Raw genomic sequence first — 18,812 nt, 5'->3', positions numbered from 1 at the left:
AACAAGAGACAGGGAGGAGGTGAAAGGAGAACGACAGAGAAAACTGAATTAGAACTACAGCAACACCAGGGACAGTAGAAGCAAAGCGATCCCACCGGTGACACTATTGTGCCGTGCACCACCCATGGCTTTGGTTGACCTGAGAGGAAGGAGGAGGAGGAGGAAGAGGACCACAGAGGAAACCCAGTGACAACGTGACTCTGTTCTCAGCTGATGGTGTCATGTGAACATACTTTTGTAAGGATTGGGCATGCGCAACCGCAGCGGCTCAGTCTGCAAACACCGCTGGCCGAAGAATTCATCTGGACATCTGGGGAGGAGGAGAGGGGGACACCATGATGTGAAAAACGCAGCAGTGAAGTCTGTACACACGTTACTGGTGAAGGCCTGAAAGAGAGGTTACATTACAATATGCATTATGGTGGTCCAGAAACATTACACTAAAAAGCATCACTAGGTTGTGGCTTACTCAGTAAAGTAATTGGGTTACTTGCTGAATAGAAGACAGTTGACCATGAGGACCATGAGGACTCAATGATCTCTACCATCCTAGTCTATCTGTATCATCTATCAATCAATAGTGTCATGTGTTCAAACAAATGAACACTGGTAGGAACATGTATGCTCATGAAGGAAACATTTCCACACCACCAGGTCTTAGCAAACAAACTGTAGCTGCATCCAACGGCGCCTGTTGGTAGATAATCAGGTAACTTGGAAGCATAGAACTGGAAACAATGGGACTGAGGCATATAGCTGGATCAAACAATAGACAATATAGGATATGGTCTCATGGCAACATTAGACAACTTTTGAAGGGCTCAAAACATCTGGATTCTGGAGTGAAGCATCACTTAAACAAACTCTGCCTTTGCATTGGATGGCACTTTATAAAACAGTCAGAGTAAAAATCAAATTAGATCATATCAAATTGTATTGGTCACATACACGTGTTTAGCAGATGTTATTGGTCACATACACGTGTTTAGCAGATGTTATTGGTCACATACACATGGTTAGCAGATGTTATTCCGGGTGTAGTGAAAAGCTAGTGTTTCTAGCTCCAACAGCGCAGTAATATCTAACAGGTAATATCTTACAATACACACAATCTAAAGTAAAGAAATGGAATTAAGAATATATAAATATTTGGACGAGTAATGTCAGCGCGGCATTGATTAAGCTACAGCAGAATAGGATAGAATACAGTATATACATATGAGATGGGCAATGCAAAATATGTAAACATTATTAATGTGACTAGTGTTCCATTATTAAAGTGGCCATTGATTTCAAGTCTATGTATATAGGGCAGCAGCCTCTAATGTACTAGTGATGGCAATTTAACAGTCTGATGGCTTTGAGATATAAGCTGTTTTTCAGTCTCTCAGTCCCAGCTTTGATGCACCTGTACTGACCTCGCCTTCTGAATGATAGCGGGGTGAACAGGCAGTGGTGATCTTGATGATCTTTTTGGCCTTCCTGTGACATTGGGTGATGTCGGTGTCCTGGAGGGCAGGTAGCTTGCCCCCGGTGATGTGTTTTGCAGACCGCACCATCCTCTAGAGAGCCCTGCTGTTGTGTCGTACCAGGTGGTGATACAGCCCAACAGGATGCTCTCAATTGTGCGTCTGTAAAATTTAGTGAGGGTTTTAGGTGCCAAGCCAAATTTCTTCAGCCTCCTGAGGTTGTGTGGGTGGACCATTTCAATTTGTCAGTGATTTGTACGCCGAGGAACTTGAATCTTCCACGTTTTCCCCTGCTGTCCCGTCAAAGTGGATAGGGGGGTGTTCCCTCCGCTGTTTCCTGAAGTCCACGATCAGCTCCTTAGTTTTGTTGACGTTGGGTAAGAGGTTATTTTCCTGGCACCACACTCACAGGGCCCTCACCTCCTCCCTGTAGGCTGTCTCATCATTGTTGGTCATCAGGCCTACTACTGTTGTGTCGTCTGCAAACTTGATTATTGAGTTGAACAGGGAGTACAGGAGGGGGCTGAGCACGCATCCTTGTGGGGCCCCAGTGTTGAGGATCAGCGAAGTGGAGGTGTTGTTTCCTACCTTCACCACCTGGGGGCGGCCCGTCAGGAAGTCCAGGGTGGGGTTCAGACCCAGGGCCTCGAGCTTAATGATGAGCTTGGAGGGTACTATGGTGTTGAATGCTGAGCTATAGTCAATGAACAGCATTCTTACATAGGTATTCCTTTTGTCCAGATGGAATAGGGCAGTTTGCAGGTCTACTCTACGGTATCAGGTAAGATAGAGGTGTTATGATCCTTGACTAGTCTCTCAAAGTACTTGATGACAGAAGTGAGTGCTACGGGGCAGGAACAACAGTGGACATCTTGAAGCATGTGGGGACAACAGACTGGGATAGGGAGAGATTGAATATATCCGTAAACACTCCAGCCAGCTGGTTTGCGCATGCTCTGAGGACACGGCTAAGGATGCCGTCTGGGCCGGCAATTTTGTGAGGGTTAACACGCTTAAATGTCTTACTCACGTCGGCCACGGAGAAGGAGAGCACACAGTCCTTGGAAGCGGGCCACATCAGTGGCACTGTGTAATCCTCAAAGCGGGCGGTGAAGGTGTTTAGCTTGTCCGGAAGCAAGACGTCAGTGTCCGCGACGTGGCTGGTTTTCCCTTTGTAGTCCGTGACTGTCTGTAGACATGGCTGGTAGACTTAATAGGAGGGAACACTATTCAAAATACAAAAACATTCCCTTTTTTCCAGTCTGTCTCTTCCTCTCTCCTAATATCCCCAATTTTGCAGATATTAGGCCGCCCGTCCCCACCTCCCCATCTGTGCTGCAAACAGATTAGAACTGACAGGTACACCAGTGAGAAAGGCAGAGGTCATGGAATAATGTTCCCCTCATCGAGAGTGCCAGAGGGGTGGGCCTACATGTGTGCTCAAGTGCCCCACCAGGGAGGTAGGGGGGTGCATGGGGAAACCAACTCACAGGGATGAAACAACCCCCCTCTAATCACACCATCCCCCTCTCCTTCTAACCTCTTGGCCTCTTCCTTCTTCACATGGGGTTACAAATAGCCCTCCATCATTTGACTTGGGTCCTGTATAGAAGAGAACTCAGTCTGATACATATTTTGAACCTTTATTATCCTGGTAATAAAAAGCAGTAGGCCCCCTGCCTGTGCACTCCATCTTATAGCAACCACATATCATTTTGGTCATGATGTTCTGGGAGACTCTTCATTGCACTTTTATGTCTCTCTCTGTGCCCATGTCTTTGTTCCCTGCCCTTTCTACATGTCTGGTGGAGAGGAGTTCATTTAATATGGTTAAGACAGTTGATGCCCAGAGTTACAGTGTCACGCCTCTTTCATGTTGGCAAAGCTCTGTTGAATTTGCTCATGAACCACTACAACCATATTTATAATAATAACAACAATAATTGATTCAACTTTTATAGTGCTGTACATAAAGAACATTTCAAAGTGCTGTAAAGCAACAAAAACAAAAAACAAGCAATTTAAAAACAACATAATTATTCATCATGAGTAGATCGACAGTCAAGAGACTAAAGGTTGAGAATGTTCATGGCTTGATTGAGGTCAGCGGAGGGAGGAGGTGTTCAAAGAGAAGAGCCGGAAGCAGGGAGGCAGCGCGTTGTCATCATGGTGTCATCAACCATCCACACTATCTGTGGCTTTGTAGTAGGACTCAGTCAGATGAAGTGAGAGTTCCGTACTAGCCACTGGACTAGAAGCTAGCTAGCTAGCTACTCTTCACTACTACCAAAATTCAACTCACACTCGGGTGATGCTATGGCCGTCATGTGGCGCCAGAAAGCACACCACATACCACACCAATAGTAATTCAGGAGTAGCCTCATAAATTAGTCCTCTATACAGCCATGGTCATCTGTCATTTTGGTACACCTCTGTATACGGGCTTCTCTCCATCCTCAACCACCAGACAGATATTTATGGGGACACCTGTCCACTTAATCAAAAACACTGCTGCAGACCCCTCTCCCAATCATTCTATTCTTCTTCTTCTTCTTCTTCTTCTTCTTCTTGTGTCTCCTTAGCCCCCTCTCCCCTCTCCCAACGAATCAGGATGTGTGGTTCATTGAGGGGTGCCAACATTCCACACTCTCTCTCCACCAACAGGACCGTTAATCCACCAGAGGTCATTCCTGGTGATTTATGAGATTTCTAAAATGTCTCCCAGAAGTATTATGATATTCCATCATGTCTAATGACTCATACTGAGTGATATGTTAAACTGAGGATCACACAATAATAGGGAAAGACTGCTGGAGAAATGACTAAGACCAATGCACTGTCACTGTAAAATCTACAAATGTTGAAATCTGTCCTCATAAAGGAAATGGTGTACGAATCGTGCACATATTGAAAGAAATCTATATCGGTTTGAGGTTTTTAAACAGGATTAAATATCTTCTTTCAACATAAACCAAGCACACAGCACATAGCACACAAGCATTTCAGCAGAACAAACCCATTACACTAAAGACAGTGTAATGATCCCAAAGGCAATTAGCAGTGAGATATCTGATGGGTGTTCTTCTTCTTCCTTCGTGAAGAATATTGGTCTGATGAGTCTTACATGTACCTCCGACCGACAGTACAGACTGTACTTGATCCAGACTCATATCATTCACTGTTCCTGTCTGTTTTCTTGTCCCCGACTTGCAGGAATCTTTATCGAGCAGACATTGCTAATGTGGCTGATACTGTGTAACATGTCATGCCATGAACTACAGTGCTACTGGATTACCTTCAGGGTCATTCGTTAAACTTTTCCTTCCCCTCTAAAGAACTATATATTTCAAAGTGAAGGAGCCGGGCATTCAAATAGGGCCAGCTGTCGGCCGGACTTGTTCAGCCGATGAGTAATACTGGCTGAAGCCTGGCCTATATTGAATGAGATGGCTTTGGGGCAACAATTCCCTGCAGGCCTCCACTGCATTATCCAACTTTTCTGGACCCGTGCCTCGACCGTGAGTGAATTAGCTGCAGCAATTGAGTTATTGCTCCCTCCAATTTGTACACAGCTTATTGAATGGCTGTTGCAGCCATGTCCTCACTGCTTGCTGAGCAGCGTTGCTGGGGCCAGCAGAACACACACAACGGCTGGCCAGGGGACCTACACACCATTCTTCATCGTAGACCAACATGGAAGCACATGATATTTACATAATGGACCAAAGCACACTATGATAGGATGTGATACTGAAACTGTAGAGATGTAAAACACAACAGCCGCGCTACTCGTTCTCCAGCACAGACGGTCATATTGATGCAAACTGTCACTATACGGGATAGCAGCATAAACATTTACATGTTTTGAGCTTGCTGCAAGGACTTGTCTTTTGCAAGAACAACACCCAGAATACAAACCCATATACTTTACGCACATTCTTTCATATGCTGTTATAGTACAGCTTCATAATGCAGTTATAGTACAGCTTCATAATGTTGTTATAGTACAGCTTCATAATGCTGTTATAGTACAGCTTCATAATGCAGTTATAGTACAGCTTCATAATGCAGTTATAGTACAGCTTCATAATGTTGTTAGAGTACAGCTTCATAATGCTGTTATAGTACAGCTTCATAATGTTGTTATAGTACAGCTTCATAATGCAGTTATAGTACAGCTTCATAATGTTGTTATAGTACAGCTTCATAATGATGTTATAGTACAGCTTCATAATGCAGTTATAGTACAGCTTCATAATGCTGTTATAGTACAGCTTCATAATGTTGTTATAGTACAGCTTCATAATGTTGTTATAGTACAGCTTCATAATGTTGTTATAGTACAGCTTCATAATGTTGTTATAGTACAGCTTCATAGTGATGTTATAGTACAGCTTCATAATGCTGTTATAGTACAGCTTCATAATGTTGTTAGAGTACAGCTTCATAGTGATGTTACAGTACAGCTTCATAATGTTGTTATAGTACAGCTTCATAATGTTGTTATAGTACAGCTTCATAAGGCTGTTATAGTACAGCTTCATAATGCTGTTATAGTACAGCTTCATAATGTTGTTATAGTACAGCTTCATAATGTTGTTATAGTACAGCTTCATAGTGATGTTATAGTACAGCTTCATAATGTTGTTATAGTACAGCTTCATAATGTTGTTATAGTACAGCTTCATAATGCTGTTATAGTACAGCTTCATAATGTTGTTATAGTACAGCTTCATAATGTTGTTATAGTACAGCTTCATAATGTTGTTATAGTACAGCTTCATAATGCTGTTATAGTACAGCTTCATAATGCTGTTATAGTAAAGCTTCATAATGATGTTATAGTACAGCTTCATAATGTTGTTATAGTACAGCTTCATAATGTTGTTATAGTACAGCTTCATAATGTTGTTATAGTACAGCTTCGTAATGTTGTTAGAGTACAGCTTCATAATGGTGTTAGAGTACAGCTTCATAGTGATGTTATAGTACAGCTTCATAATGTTGTTATAGTACAGCTTCATAATGCTGTTATAGTACAGCTTCATAATGTTGTTAGAGTACAGCTTCATAAGGCTGTTATAGTACAGCTTCATAATGATGTTATAGTACAGCTTCATAATGTTGTTACAGTACAGCTTCATAATGTTGTTATAGTAAAGCTTCATAATGTTGTTATAGTACAGCTTCATAATGTTGTTATGGTACAGCTTCATAATGCAGTTATACTACAGCTTCATAATGTTGTTAGAGTACAGCTTCATAATGCTGTTATAGTACAGCTTCATAATGGTGTTAGAGTACAGCTTCATAATGCTGTTATAGTACAGCTTCATAATGTTGTTATAGTACAGCTTCATAATGCTGTTATAGTACAGCTTCATAATGCAGTTATAGTACAGCTTCATAATGTTATTATAGTACAGCTTCATAATGTTGTTATAGTACAGCTTCATAATGTTGTTATAGTACAGCTTCATAATGCTGTTATAGTACAGCTTCATAATGTTGTTAGAGTACAACTTCATAATGTTGTTATAGTAGAGCTTCATAAGGATGTTATAGTACAGCTTCATAATGCTGTTATAGTACAGCTTCATAATGTTGTTATAGTACAGCTTCATAATGCTGTTATAGTACAGCTTCATAATGTTGTTATAGTACAACTTCATAATGTTGTTATAGTAGAGCTTCATAAGGATGTTATAGTACAGCTTCATAATGCTGTTATAGTACAGCTTCATAATGTTGTTATAGTACAGCTTCATAAGGCTGTTATAGTACAGCTTCATAATGCAGTTATAGTACAGCTTCATAATACTGTTATAGTACAGCTTCATAATGATGTTATGGTACAGCTTCATAAGGCTGTTATAGTACAGCTTCATAATGCTGTTATAGTACAGCTTCATAATGTTGTTATAGTACAGCTTCATAATGATTTTATGGTACAACTTCATAATGCAGTTATAGTACAGCTTCATAATGCAGTTATAGTACAGCTTCATAATGTTGTTATAGTACAGCTTCATAATGCTGTTATAGTACAGCTTCATAATGATATTATGGTACAGCTTCTGCACACCCAAACATTAACTTATATTGGCACATTTCAACATGGAAGTTATGAAATGCACCACTCAAATACACAGGATTCTTATATCTTATTCTCATTAAAATGTTTTGTTTTAATAGTTTTTTATGTATGATGTGCCATTTTAGTGCTTTAAATTCAGCACAAGCAGTCATATATATTGTTTTTCGTGAACATTCAGTACATGACTCAGAATCTGATAGCAGGAAAGCTCATCGTTACCACATTCACAATCAATAGAAAAACATGTATCTTCCAATAACAAAATGTCCTTAGCACTCTTGATTAATCTGACCCCCTTTTCAAAGGTCTTGAGATGTAAGCAATAATTCTATTTACCTCGCTAGAGGTCTCTGACTGGCGTAAATATTTGTTTCCTACTAAACCAGTGAACCATGACATCATGTGTGAGGCTCCTGCACGCTAAACGTGGGCTGGGAACCATGAGCAGATCACCAGCCATCCTCCTCATCAGCAATGGAAGCATACATGAAAGAGATTTCTGTACATACGGGCAGTGCCTTCCTGTACGGCTCTGCTCTGCTCTGCTCTGCTCTGCTCTACTCTGCTCTACTCTACCGGTGCTTCTGTGAGAGATCGGGGAAGGGGGAGGGGGGGTTTGCTAAGGATGGGGTGATAGAGGGGGGATAGACAGGGTGATAGAGGGGGATAGATGGGGTGATCGAGGGGGGATAGAGGTAGTTGGATTGGGTGATAGAGGGGGGATGGATGGGTGATGGGGGGATGGGGTGATAGAGGTAGATGATGAGGTGATAGAGGGGGGATAGAGGTAGATGGATGGGGTGATAGAGGGGGGGTGGGGTGATAGAAGGGTGATAGACAGGGTGATAGAGGGGGATAGATGGGATGATAGAGGGAGGATAGATGGGGTGATAGAGAGTGGAGAGATGGGGTGATAGAGGGGTGATAGAGGTAGATGGATGGGGTGATAGAGCGGGGATGGATGGGGTGATAGAGGGAGGATAGAGGGGGGATAGAGATAGATGGATGGATGGGGGATGGGGTGATAGAAGGGGATGGGGTGATAGAGGTGGATGGGTGGGGTGATAGAGGGGGGATAGAGGTAGATGGATGGGGTGATAGAGGGGGGATAGAGGTAGATGGATGGGGTGATAGAGGGGGGATAGAGGTAGATGGATGGGGTGATAGAGGGGGGATAGAGGTAGATGATGGGGTGATAGACGGGGTGATAGAGGGGGGATAGAGGTGGATGGGTGGGGTGATAGAGGGGGTATAGAGGTAGATGATGGGGTGATCGAGGGGGGATAGATAGGGTGATAGAGGGGGGATAGAGGTAGATGGATGGGGGATAGATGGGGTGATAGAGGGGGATGGATGGGGTGATAGAGGGGGATGGATGGGGTGATAGAAGGGGGATGGATGGGGTGATAGAGGGGGAATAGAGGTAGATGGATGGGGTGATAGAGGGGGGATAGAGGTAGATGGATGGGGTGATAGAGGGGGATGGATGGGGTGATAGTGGGGGGATAGATGGGGTGATAGAGGGGGGTGGATGGAGTGATAGAGGGGGATGGATGGGGTGATAGAGGGGGGATAGAGGTAGATGGATGGGGGATAGATGGGGTGATAGAGCTGGGATATATGGGGTGATAGAGGGGGATGGATGGGGTGATAGAGGGGGAATAGAGGTAGATGGATAGGGTGATAGGGGGGATAGATGGGGTGATAGAGGGGGATGGATGGGGTGATAGAGGGGGGATAGCTGGGGTGATAGAGGGGGGATAGCTGGGGTGATAGAGGGGGATGGATGGGGTGATAGAGGGGGATGGATGGGGTGATAGAGGGGGATGGATGGGGTGATAGAGGGGGATGGATGGGGTGATAGAGGGGGAATAGAGGGGGATGGATGGGGTGATAGAGGGGGGATAGCTGGGGTGATAGAGGGGGATAGATGGGGTGATAGAGGGGGAATAGAGGGGGATGGATGGGGTGATAGGGGGGGATAGATGGGGTGATAGAGGGGGATGGATGGGGTGATAGGGGGGATAGATGGGGTGATAGAGGGGGATGGATGGGGTGATAGAGCAGGGATAGAGGTAGATGGATGGGGTGATAGAGGGGGAAGATGGGGTGATAGAGGGGGATGGATGGGGTGATAGAGCAGGGATAGAGGTAGATGGATGGGGTGATAGAGGGGGAAGATGGGGTGATAGAGGGGGATGGATGGGGTGATAGGGGGGGATAGATGGGGTGATAGAGGGGGATGGATGGGGTGATAGAGGGGGAAGATGGGGTGATAGAGGGGGATGGATGGGGTGATAGATGGGGTGATAGAGGGGGATGGATGGGGTGATAGAGGGGGGATAAAGGTAGATGCACGCTCTTCAACCGGTCGTTGCTCACACCTGCCCGCCCGTCCAGCATCACTACTCTGGACGGTTCTGACTTAGAATATGTGGACAACTACAAATACCTTGGTGTCTGGTTAGACTTTAAACTCTCCTTCCAGACTCACATTAAGCATCTCCAATCCAAAATTAAATCTAGAATCAGCTTCCTATTCCTAAGCATCCTTCCCTCATGCTGCCAAACATACCCTTGTAAAACTGACCATCCTACCGATCCTCGACTTCGGCGATGTCATTTACAAAATAGCCTCCGACACTCTACTCAACAAATTGGATGCAGTCTATCACAGTGCCATCCGTTTTGTCTCCAAAGCCCCATATACTACCCACCACTGTGACCTGTATGCTCTCGTTGGCTGGCCCTCGCTTCATACTCGTCGCCAAACCCACTGGCTCCAGGTCATCTACAAGTCTCTGCTAGGTAAAGCCCCGCCTTATCTCAGCTCACTGGTCACCATAGCAGCACCCACCCGTAGCAGGCGCTCCAGCAGGTATATCTGACTGGTCACCCCCAAAGCCAATTCCTCCTTTGGCCGCCTTCCCTTTCAGTTCTCTGCTGGCAATGACTGGAACGAACTGCAAAAATCACTGAAGCTGGAGACTCATATCTCCCTCACTAACTTTAAGCATCAGCTGTCAGAGCAGCTCACAGATCACTGCACCTGTACATAGCCCATCTGTAACTACCTCCAACTACCTCATCCCCATACTGAATGTATTTATTGATCTTGCTCCTTTGCACACCAGTATCTCTACTTGCACATTCATATATACATGTGTAACTCTGTGTTGTTGTATGTGTCGAACTGCTTTGCTTTATCTTGGCCAGGTCGCAGTTGCAAATGAGGACTTGTTCTCAACTAGCCTACCTGGTTAAATAAAGGTGAAATAAATCAAATTAAAAAAACGATGGATGGGGTGATAGAGGGGGGATAAATGGGGTGATAGAGGGGTGATAGAGGTAGATGGACTGGGTAATAGAGGGGAGATAGAGGTAGATGGCTGGGGTGATAGAGGGGGGATAGATGGGGTGATAGAGGGTGATAGAGGTAGATGGATGGGTGATTGTAATTTGTATTTGTATTTATGCTGCCAAAGCAGCAGCTACTCTTCCTGGGGTCCAGCAAAATTAAGGCAGTTCATACAATTTTAAAACATTACAATACATTCACAGATTTCACAACACAGTGTGCCCTCAGGCCCCTACTCCACCACCACCACCATATATCTACAGTACTAAATCCATGTGTATGAATAGTGCTTATGTTATCGTGTGTGTGTGTGTGTGTGTGTGTGTGTGTGTGTGTGTGTGTGTGTGTGTGTGTGTGTGTGTGTGTGTGTGTGTGTGTGTGTGTGTGTGTGTGTGTGTGTGTGTATGTGTGTGTGTGTCTGTGGAAATGTTTGTGTTGCTAATAGAGGGGGATGGATGGGGTGACAGACAAGGTGATAGAGGTAGATGGATGGGGGATAGAGGGGGGATAGATGGGGTGATAGAGGGGGGATAGAGGTAGATGGATGGGGGTATAGTGGTGGGATAGACAGGGTGATAGAGGGGGGATGGTGGGATGATAGAGGGGGGGTGGGGTGATAGAGTGATAGAGGGGGGATAGACAGGGTGATAGAGGGGGTGGTGGGGTGATAGAGGAGGGATAGACAGGGTGATAGAAGGGGTGGTGGGGTGATAGAGGGGGGATAGACAGGGTGATAGAGGGGATGGTGGGGTGATAGAGGAGGGATAGACAGGGTGATGGGGGGTGGGATGATAGAGGGGGGATAGACAGGGTGATAGAGGGGGTGGTGGGGTGATAGAGGGGGGATAGACAGGGTGATGGGGGGTGGGATGATAGAGGAGGGATAGACAGGGTGATGGGGGGGTGGGATGATAGAGGGGGGATAGACAGGGTGATAGAGGGGGTGGTGGGGTGATAGAGGAGGGATAGACAGGGTGATAGAGGGGGGATGGTGGGGTGATAGAGTGATAGAGGGGGGGCTAGACAGGGTGATGGGGGGGTGATAGAGGGGGGATAGACAGGGTGATAGAGGGGGGTGGTGTTTTGATAGAGGGGGGATAGACAGGGTGATAGAGGGGGGTGGTGGGGTGATTGAGGAGGGATAGACAGGGTGATGGGGTGGGATGATAGAGGGGGAGACAGGGTGATAGGGGGTGGTGGGGTGATAGAGGGGGATAGACAGGGTGATAGAGGGGGGTGGTGGGGTGATACAGGAGGGATAGACAGGGTGATGGGGTGGGATGATAGAGGGGGGATAGACAGGGTGATAGAGGGGTGGTGGGGTGATAGAGGGGGGATAGACAGGGTCATAGAGGGGGGTGTTGGGGTGATAGAGGAGGGATAGACAGGGTGATGGGGGTGGGATGATAGAGGGGGGATAGACAGGGTGATAGAGGGGGTGGTGGGGTGATAGAGGGGGGATAGACAGGGTGATAGAGGGGGTGGTGGGGTGATAGAGGGGGGATAGACAGGGTGATAGAGGGGGGTGGTGGGGTGATACAGGGGGATGAGGATCAGTAGAAGGGCATAGGGAAAAGGGCTCTGACACATTGGAGAGAAGAGGGTTAGAAATCATTTGACTGGAATGTTAATTCTATCAATGCAATGAAAGGATGAATGTGATTGACAGCGACTGAACAACACTGGACAACTGAAGCATCATACAACTTTACTCTTTCTGTAAAGAATTACATATGGAATTTAGGAGTGGAGAAAAAAAATTGAATTATTAACAAAAGATATATTGCTATTCAACTCTCACTACAATATATATATTGGTTTAATTATTTGTGTACTTGTTCTACATTTTACTGAATTGTTATTAGCTAGTAACATTTCACTACAACATCTACTGAACTGTGTACGCAACCAATAAAGTTTGATTTGATTTTAATGATTGACGCTAATTAAAGAAAACGTAGCCTAACAACAAATAAAACAGTCCAATCCGAGTCCAAACAAAGGCAAAAATACCACCAAATGGTACACTGTGAAGAATCCCAAAATAACAGAGAGGACTCACTTGCAGGAGAACTGATTGATACCATTTATGAAGTAACAGTCACCGCCGTTCACGCAGTAGGCCTTCTCTGAGTCATTGCATCTTCTGGCATGGCCCGAGCCTGGAGACGGCGTGGTAGTTACTGCAGAGTAAGACAGAGTTACATGTTATAATAAACTCGGTGATTCCAGCACTGAATGCTGATTGGCTGAAAGCCAAGGTATATCAGACCGTATACCACGGGTATGACAAAACATCATTTTTTACTCTTCAAATTACATTGGTAACCAGTTTATAATAGCAATAAGGCACTTCTGTGGTTTGAGGTGTATGGCCAATATACCAAGGCTAAGGGCTGTATCCAGGCACTCAGCGTTGTGTCATGATTAAGAACAGCCCTTTGCCGTGGTATATTGGCCATACTGTATACCACACCCCCTATGTCACGGGTGTCGTAGTGATGAGACCAAGGCGCAGCGGGTTGCGTGCTCAACATATTATTTATTAAAGACGTGAACACGAAAAAACAAGAAAATACAGAAAAATGACAGGAACAGTTTTGCAGGCTAACAAAACGCAGTGCAAAAACAACTACCCACAACTAAACAGGTGAAAACAAGCACTTTAAATATGACTCCCAATCAGGAACAACGATGAACAGCTGTTCCTGATCGAGAGCCACACAGACCACAAAGAAATATACAAACTAGAAACCTAGAACACAAAAACCCAGAACATAGACCAAAACCCCGGAACACATAAATACAACACCCCTCTACATACACATAACCCCCCGAACCACATAAAACAAATACCCTCTGCCACGTCCTGACCAAACTACAATAACAAATACTCCCTCTACTGGTCAGGACGTGACACCCTAGGCCCTTAATGCTTAAATAACACAGCCATAACAGTACTGTAGACAGTTAGAGCTTTTGTTACTGGAGTAGAGTACAATGTATATTCTGTCAAATAATACTTGAAACTAAGAAGGCTCTCTACCGGGGAAATATGTAGAAGAGATGTCATATGTTTTAAAATACAGTGAAATATTCTACAATGTCATGTAGGTAAACTCATAGATACAGGTGCTGCAACTCCAGATGAAGTTTCTTATCAGGTCAATCACTTGTTGTTTTGTGAGTGATTTTATATACAATGCAAGACAGAAACAGTCATTTGATCACTCATCCTCCACTTAAAACGGTCAGGTCTTTCCTTCCACGAATTGCATTGTCTCTCTCAGTAGTGTTGACACTGACTCAAGACTCTCAATGAGCAAAGATAAATATTTCCCCTTACAGAGCATAAGAGTCCTTGTTTATACCTCCGATTCAGATCTTTGGAATGGAATGCCTAAATGTCACACTGACTGTTGGTGTTGGAGTCATGCTTGGCCACGCAGTTGTGGGTAAACAGAGAGTACAGGAGGGGAATAAGCACGCACCCCTGAGGGCCCACTGTGTTGACGATCACCATGGCAGATGTGTTTTTGCCTACCCTCACCACCTGGGGGCGGCCCGTCAGGAAGTCCAGGATTCAGTTGCAGAGAGAGGTGTTTAGTCCCAGGGTCCTTAGCTTAGTGATGAGCTTTGTGGGCATTATGGTGTTGAACACTGAGCTGTAGTCAATGAACAGCATTCTCACATAGGTGTTCCTTTAGTCCAGGTGGGAAAGGGCAGTGTGGAGTGCGATTGAGGTTGTGTAATCTGTGGATCTGTTGGGGTGGTATGCGAATTGGAGTGGGTCTAGGATGATGGTGGATGATGCGCCATCCGTTTTGTCACCAAAGCCCCATATACTACCCACCACTGCGACCTGTATGCTCTCGTTGGCTGGCCCTCGCTACATATTCGTCGCCAAACCCACTGGCCTCAGGTCATCTATAAGTCTTTGCTAGGTAAAGCCCTGCCTTATCTCAGCTCACTGGTCACCATAGCAACACCCACCCGTAGCACACGCTCCAGCAGGTATATTTCACTAGTCATCCCCAAAGCAAACTCCTCCTTTGGCCGCCTTTTCATCCAGTTCTCTGCTGCCAATGACTGGGACAAATTGCAAAAATCACTGAAGCTGGAGACTTATATCTCCCTCACTAACTTTCAGCATCAGCTGTCAGAGCAGCTTACCGATCACTGTACCTGTACACAGCCCATCTGTAAATAGCCCACCCAAATACCTCATCCCCAAATTGTTATTTATTTTTGCTCTTTTGCACCCCGGTATCTCTACTTGCGCATCATCATCTGCACATCTATCACTCCAGTGTTAATGCTAAATTGTAATTACTTCGCCACTATGGCCTATTTATTGCCTTACCTCCCTAATCTTACTACATTTGCACACACTGTATATATATTTTCCTATTATGTTATTGACTGTACGTTTGTTTATCCAATGTGTAACTCTGTGTTGTTGTTTTTGTTGTACTGCTTTGCTTTATCTTGGCCAGGTCGCAGTTTGTCACAATGTCCACAGAAGGTGGCGCCTCTCCCCGGTCGGGCGGCGTTCGGCGGTCTAGCTGCCCTACTAGCTGCCACCGATCTCTGTTTCTGTGTCATTTGGTTATGTCTGTCTTGGTTAGCACCTGTTTTGTGTTAGGTCGTTAGTAGGGTATTTAGTCTGTCTGTTTTTGTTGGGATTTGTGCGGGATTATTTTCGTGTCGTCCTATTTAGTAGGTTGGGGATTTTGATCTTCCTCTGCTGTTGTCATTTTGGGCATTAGGGTTGCTGGGCTGCATCCCGACTCTCTCCAGGATTATTTTGTTCCTGTTGTTTTTGGAGTATTGTCTACCCCGCCTTGTGTTGGCATTTGTGGACTTATTTATTAATTGTGTGTTTTCACGAACCTCTTTCTCCTGCGCTTGACTTCACCCTCCTGCTATTTAGAGTAGCCCTGACACAGTTGTAAATGAGAACTTGTTCTCAACTGGCCTTTCACTAAAAGTGAAATATATACATATTTTTTTATAAATAAGCCATGAAAGAAATGTGTAGAGTAGCAAGACATGTCCAGGCAGGCACTGTAATTTATTTTATAACGGAAAACATTTGTTTTGGGAATTTTCCAAAAACTTTCACTAGTATTCACTTGCTCAGAGCAAAGGACACCAATTTCAACCTCTCCAAAAAAGTGTTTCAAATTTGAAAAACTGGCAAAAATGGATGTTAACTGAAAATGTATCTGATGTAGTTTCATGCATTAGCCCTTTGTGACTTTAAAGAATATTTATTTCAAAACTGTGATTCCTAAAAGAAGTGTCTGGAGATTTGGTGAACGGCGTCAGATTGATCTAAAATCCTAAATGAATCAGGACTGAGCAGGGTCAGCTATACCATCAGGACCCCTTGTTAATGTCCTCATTACATGGTATGCAACAAGACCACTAATGGTCTGTAAAGTTCTCTACTTTTGATTGATTTAAGCAAATAATATTGGAATCACCATGGTCACAACCATGAACTGTCAACTCCATCTCCTTGATAGAATAAACATTTTTTTTTAAATTTGTAACATTTTGTCACGTCTTTCGTAGGTATTGAACCAAGGCGCAGCGGGTTGAGTGCTCATATTTCACTTTTATTTAACACCAAAACAAGAAACCGTATGAACGAACAGGATGCAGGCTAAACACAAAGCTATGCAACTACAACTACCCACAATACCCCATACAAAACAACCCCTATACATAGGAGCTTCAATCAGAGGCAATGAGAAACAGCTGCCTCCAATTGAAGGTCAAATCAATAAACTGAACATAGACGTAAACAACCTAGAACTAACATAGAATACACTAACCTAGAACCTAAACCCCCGGTACACTCTAAACCAACACCCCTCTACTAAACACATAGCCCAAAAAACCACGAAATACTCTAAACAAATACCCCTTCTACATAAACACATAATATAACAAACCCCTAAACACTCTAAACAAATACCCCCTGCCACGTCCTGACCAAACTACAATAACAAATAAGCCCTTTACTGGTTAGGACGTGACACATTTAATTAGGTTTTAGAGTCATAAAGCAAATGAGGAAAAACTAAATTTCTACAGTACTGTGTATACCGCTTGAATGAAGAAGAAAAATGAAAATTATATATGCCTGAAATTATTATTATTATTATTAAACAATTATTGTGATTCAAAATATTTTTGCTGAATTTTGCCCCTAAAATATTAACTCCATCACTGACGTAGTTGACGATTATTAAAGTATTTTCTATGCTAGACCTAAGGGATAATAAATGTTGATTTCTGTTCTAAATGTAGAAAAACTGGCCCTGGAGCATGTTAGAGCTATAAAACAAAACAGAAAGAAGTTTGGAGATTTTTAATAATCTAATGTTTGAATTAAACAATCCAGGCCATGAAACATTTGTTGGACAATAATAGTAAAAATTAAATGCCTTTTATGGTGTCTGACAGAGTCGACATAAATCCAGTTAGTTGCATTTTGATAGGAGGTTGTTCCTTTACATGCTATGATAACTGATACTTTGGTCTATCAAAATATATATTTCAAATTGTGTTAATATTAAGACACATATTTGTGGGAAAAAAGTTGAGATTGCCCCGTCTTTCAAGAATCCCTGAGCTCTAAAACAGCAACGTTTTCTGCTAAACTATGCTACGCCACTGCATGGAACCTATTCTAAAGCAAATGTCACATTTGTCGTAAAGATGGGACCAAGGCGCAGCGGGAATGTGTATACTCATCTTCTTTATTGTGAAGAAAACCAAAATAAACACACCAAAATAAACACACTAAATAAAAACAACGACGAGAAACAGTCCTGTGAGGCACACAGCTACACATACGGAACAACTACCCACAAAAACCCATGAAAAAATACCCCTACTAAATAGGACCTTCAATTAGAGGCAACGAGAAACAGCTGCCTCCAATTGAAGGTCAAACCAATAAACTAATCATAGAAATAGATAAACTAGACACAGACATAGAAATAGACTACCATAGAACATTGCCCAACAAACCCCGAAACACATTAAACAAACACCCCCTGCCACGTCCTGACCAAACTACAATAACAAATAACTTCTTTACTGGTCAGGACGTGACAGCAAAATACAAATATTGCAGAAACTGTTGTCAATCAATGGGCAAAAATCCACAAACTCAATAGGAATACTTTTTCTCTGAAAGGGCACAAAGCTTGAGCTAGAATTGACGATACATCACTGCAGTTAGAGAAAGCTACAAATCAGACAAAAATATATTGCGTGACGGACAAAATGTACTTGTTGGAAGATCCCCCTGGCCCCTCAAATCCCCAGTTATCTCACTCACTGTCCATTACATTACATGGCAGGGGATCGGAAGAATGGAAGAAAACATCCCAGAACAAAAGCACCATACACTTTACTAATAATAGTGTTCTCTTCTTGCAGCTTGCACAATACATAGAGGGACACTGGCCCAAGTCCAGCTGTGTAGTGTGTAGTGAGATCTGTCTGTTTACAGTACCCAGGCTCGACTACTGGGTCATCTGTGAGGAGAACTAATGACATAGGTTAACCACTGCACATGAAACTTATTTGGAGCAAGAGCGCTTGTGTCTTTTAAAGAAAGCTTAGTTGTAAATCATGCTACCACACGCTCTCTCATCCGTTCTGCCAAAGTATTTCATCCTCTCTTATTGTCTTGTTGACTTAACTCTTGTGTTAGGGGATCCAAAATGTCCAAATACATAATTGTGATTTATGAGAAAACTGTTATACGGATAATTTAGTTACAAAAGTTGTGCCATTCAGAGAAGAGACTATGGTGAATCAGACGGTATGTACATTCGACACCAGTCTGTGTTTGTGGAATACA

General features: G+C 43.6%; 1 protein-coding gene across 3 annotated transcripts in view; it reads right to left on the bottom strand.

The window, feature by feature from the left end:
- The window catches only part of nrg2a (neuregulin 2a), a 106,596-nt gene that overhangs the window by 26,009 nt on the left and 61,775 nt on the right, over positions 1-18,812 (bottom strand). For 2 of the 3 annotated variants that reach the window (XM_014129434.3, XM_082958257.1), the window contains exon 4: positions 12,987-13,107. In XM_014129434.3, coding sequence (XP_013984909.1) covers positions 12,987-13,107 — 121 coding nt within the window. Of the gene's footprint in view, positions 1-233; positions 311-12,986; positions 13,108-18,812 lie in introns of all 3 variants that reach the window. The other variant, XM_082958256.1, reaches the window with a different exon arrangement.

This window comes from Salmo salar, chromosome 11, assembly GCF_965601325.2.
Source record: "Salmo salar chromosome 11, fSalSal1, whole genome shotgun sequence".
In the NCBI taxonomy this organism is placed as follows: Eukaryota; Metazoa; Chordata; class Actinopteri; order Salmoniformes; family Salmonidae; genus Salmo; species Salmo salar.
The sequence above is the reverse complement of the archived record's forward strand: the minus strand, read 5'-3'. Positions and strand labels throughout refer to the sequence as shown.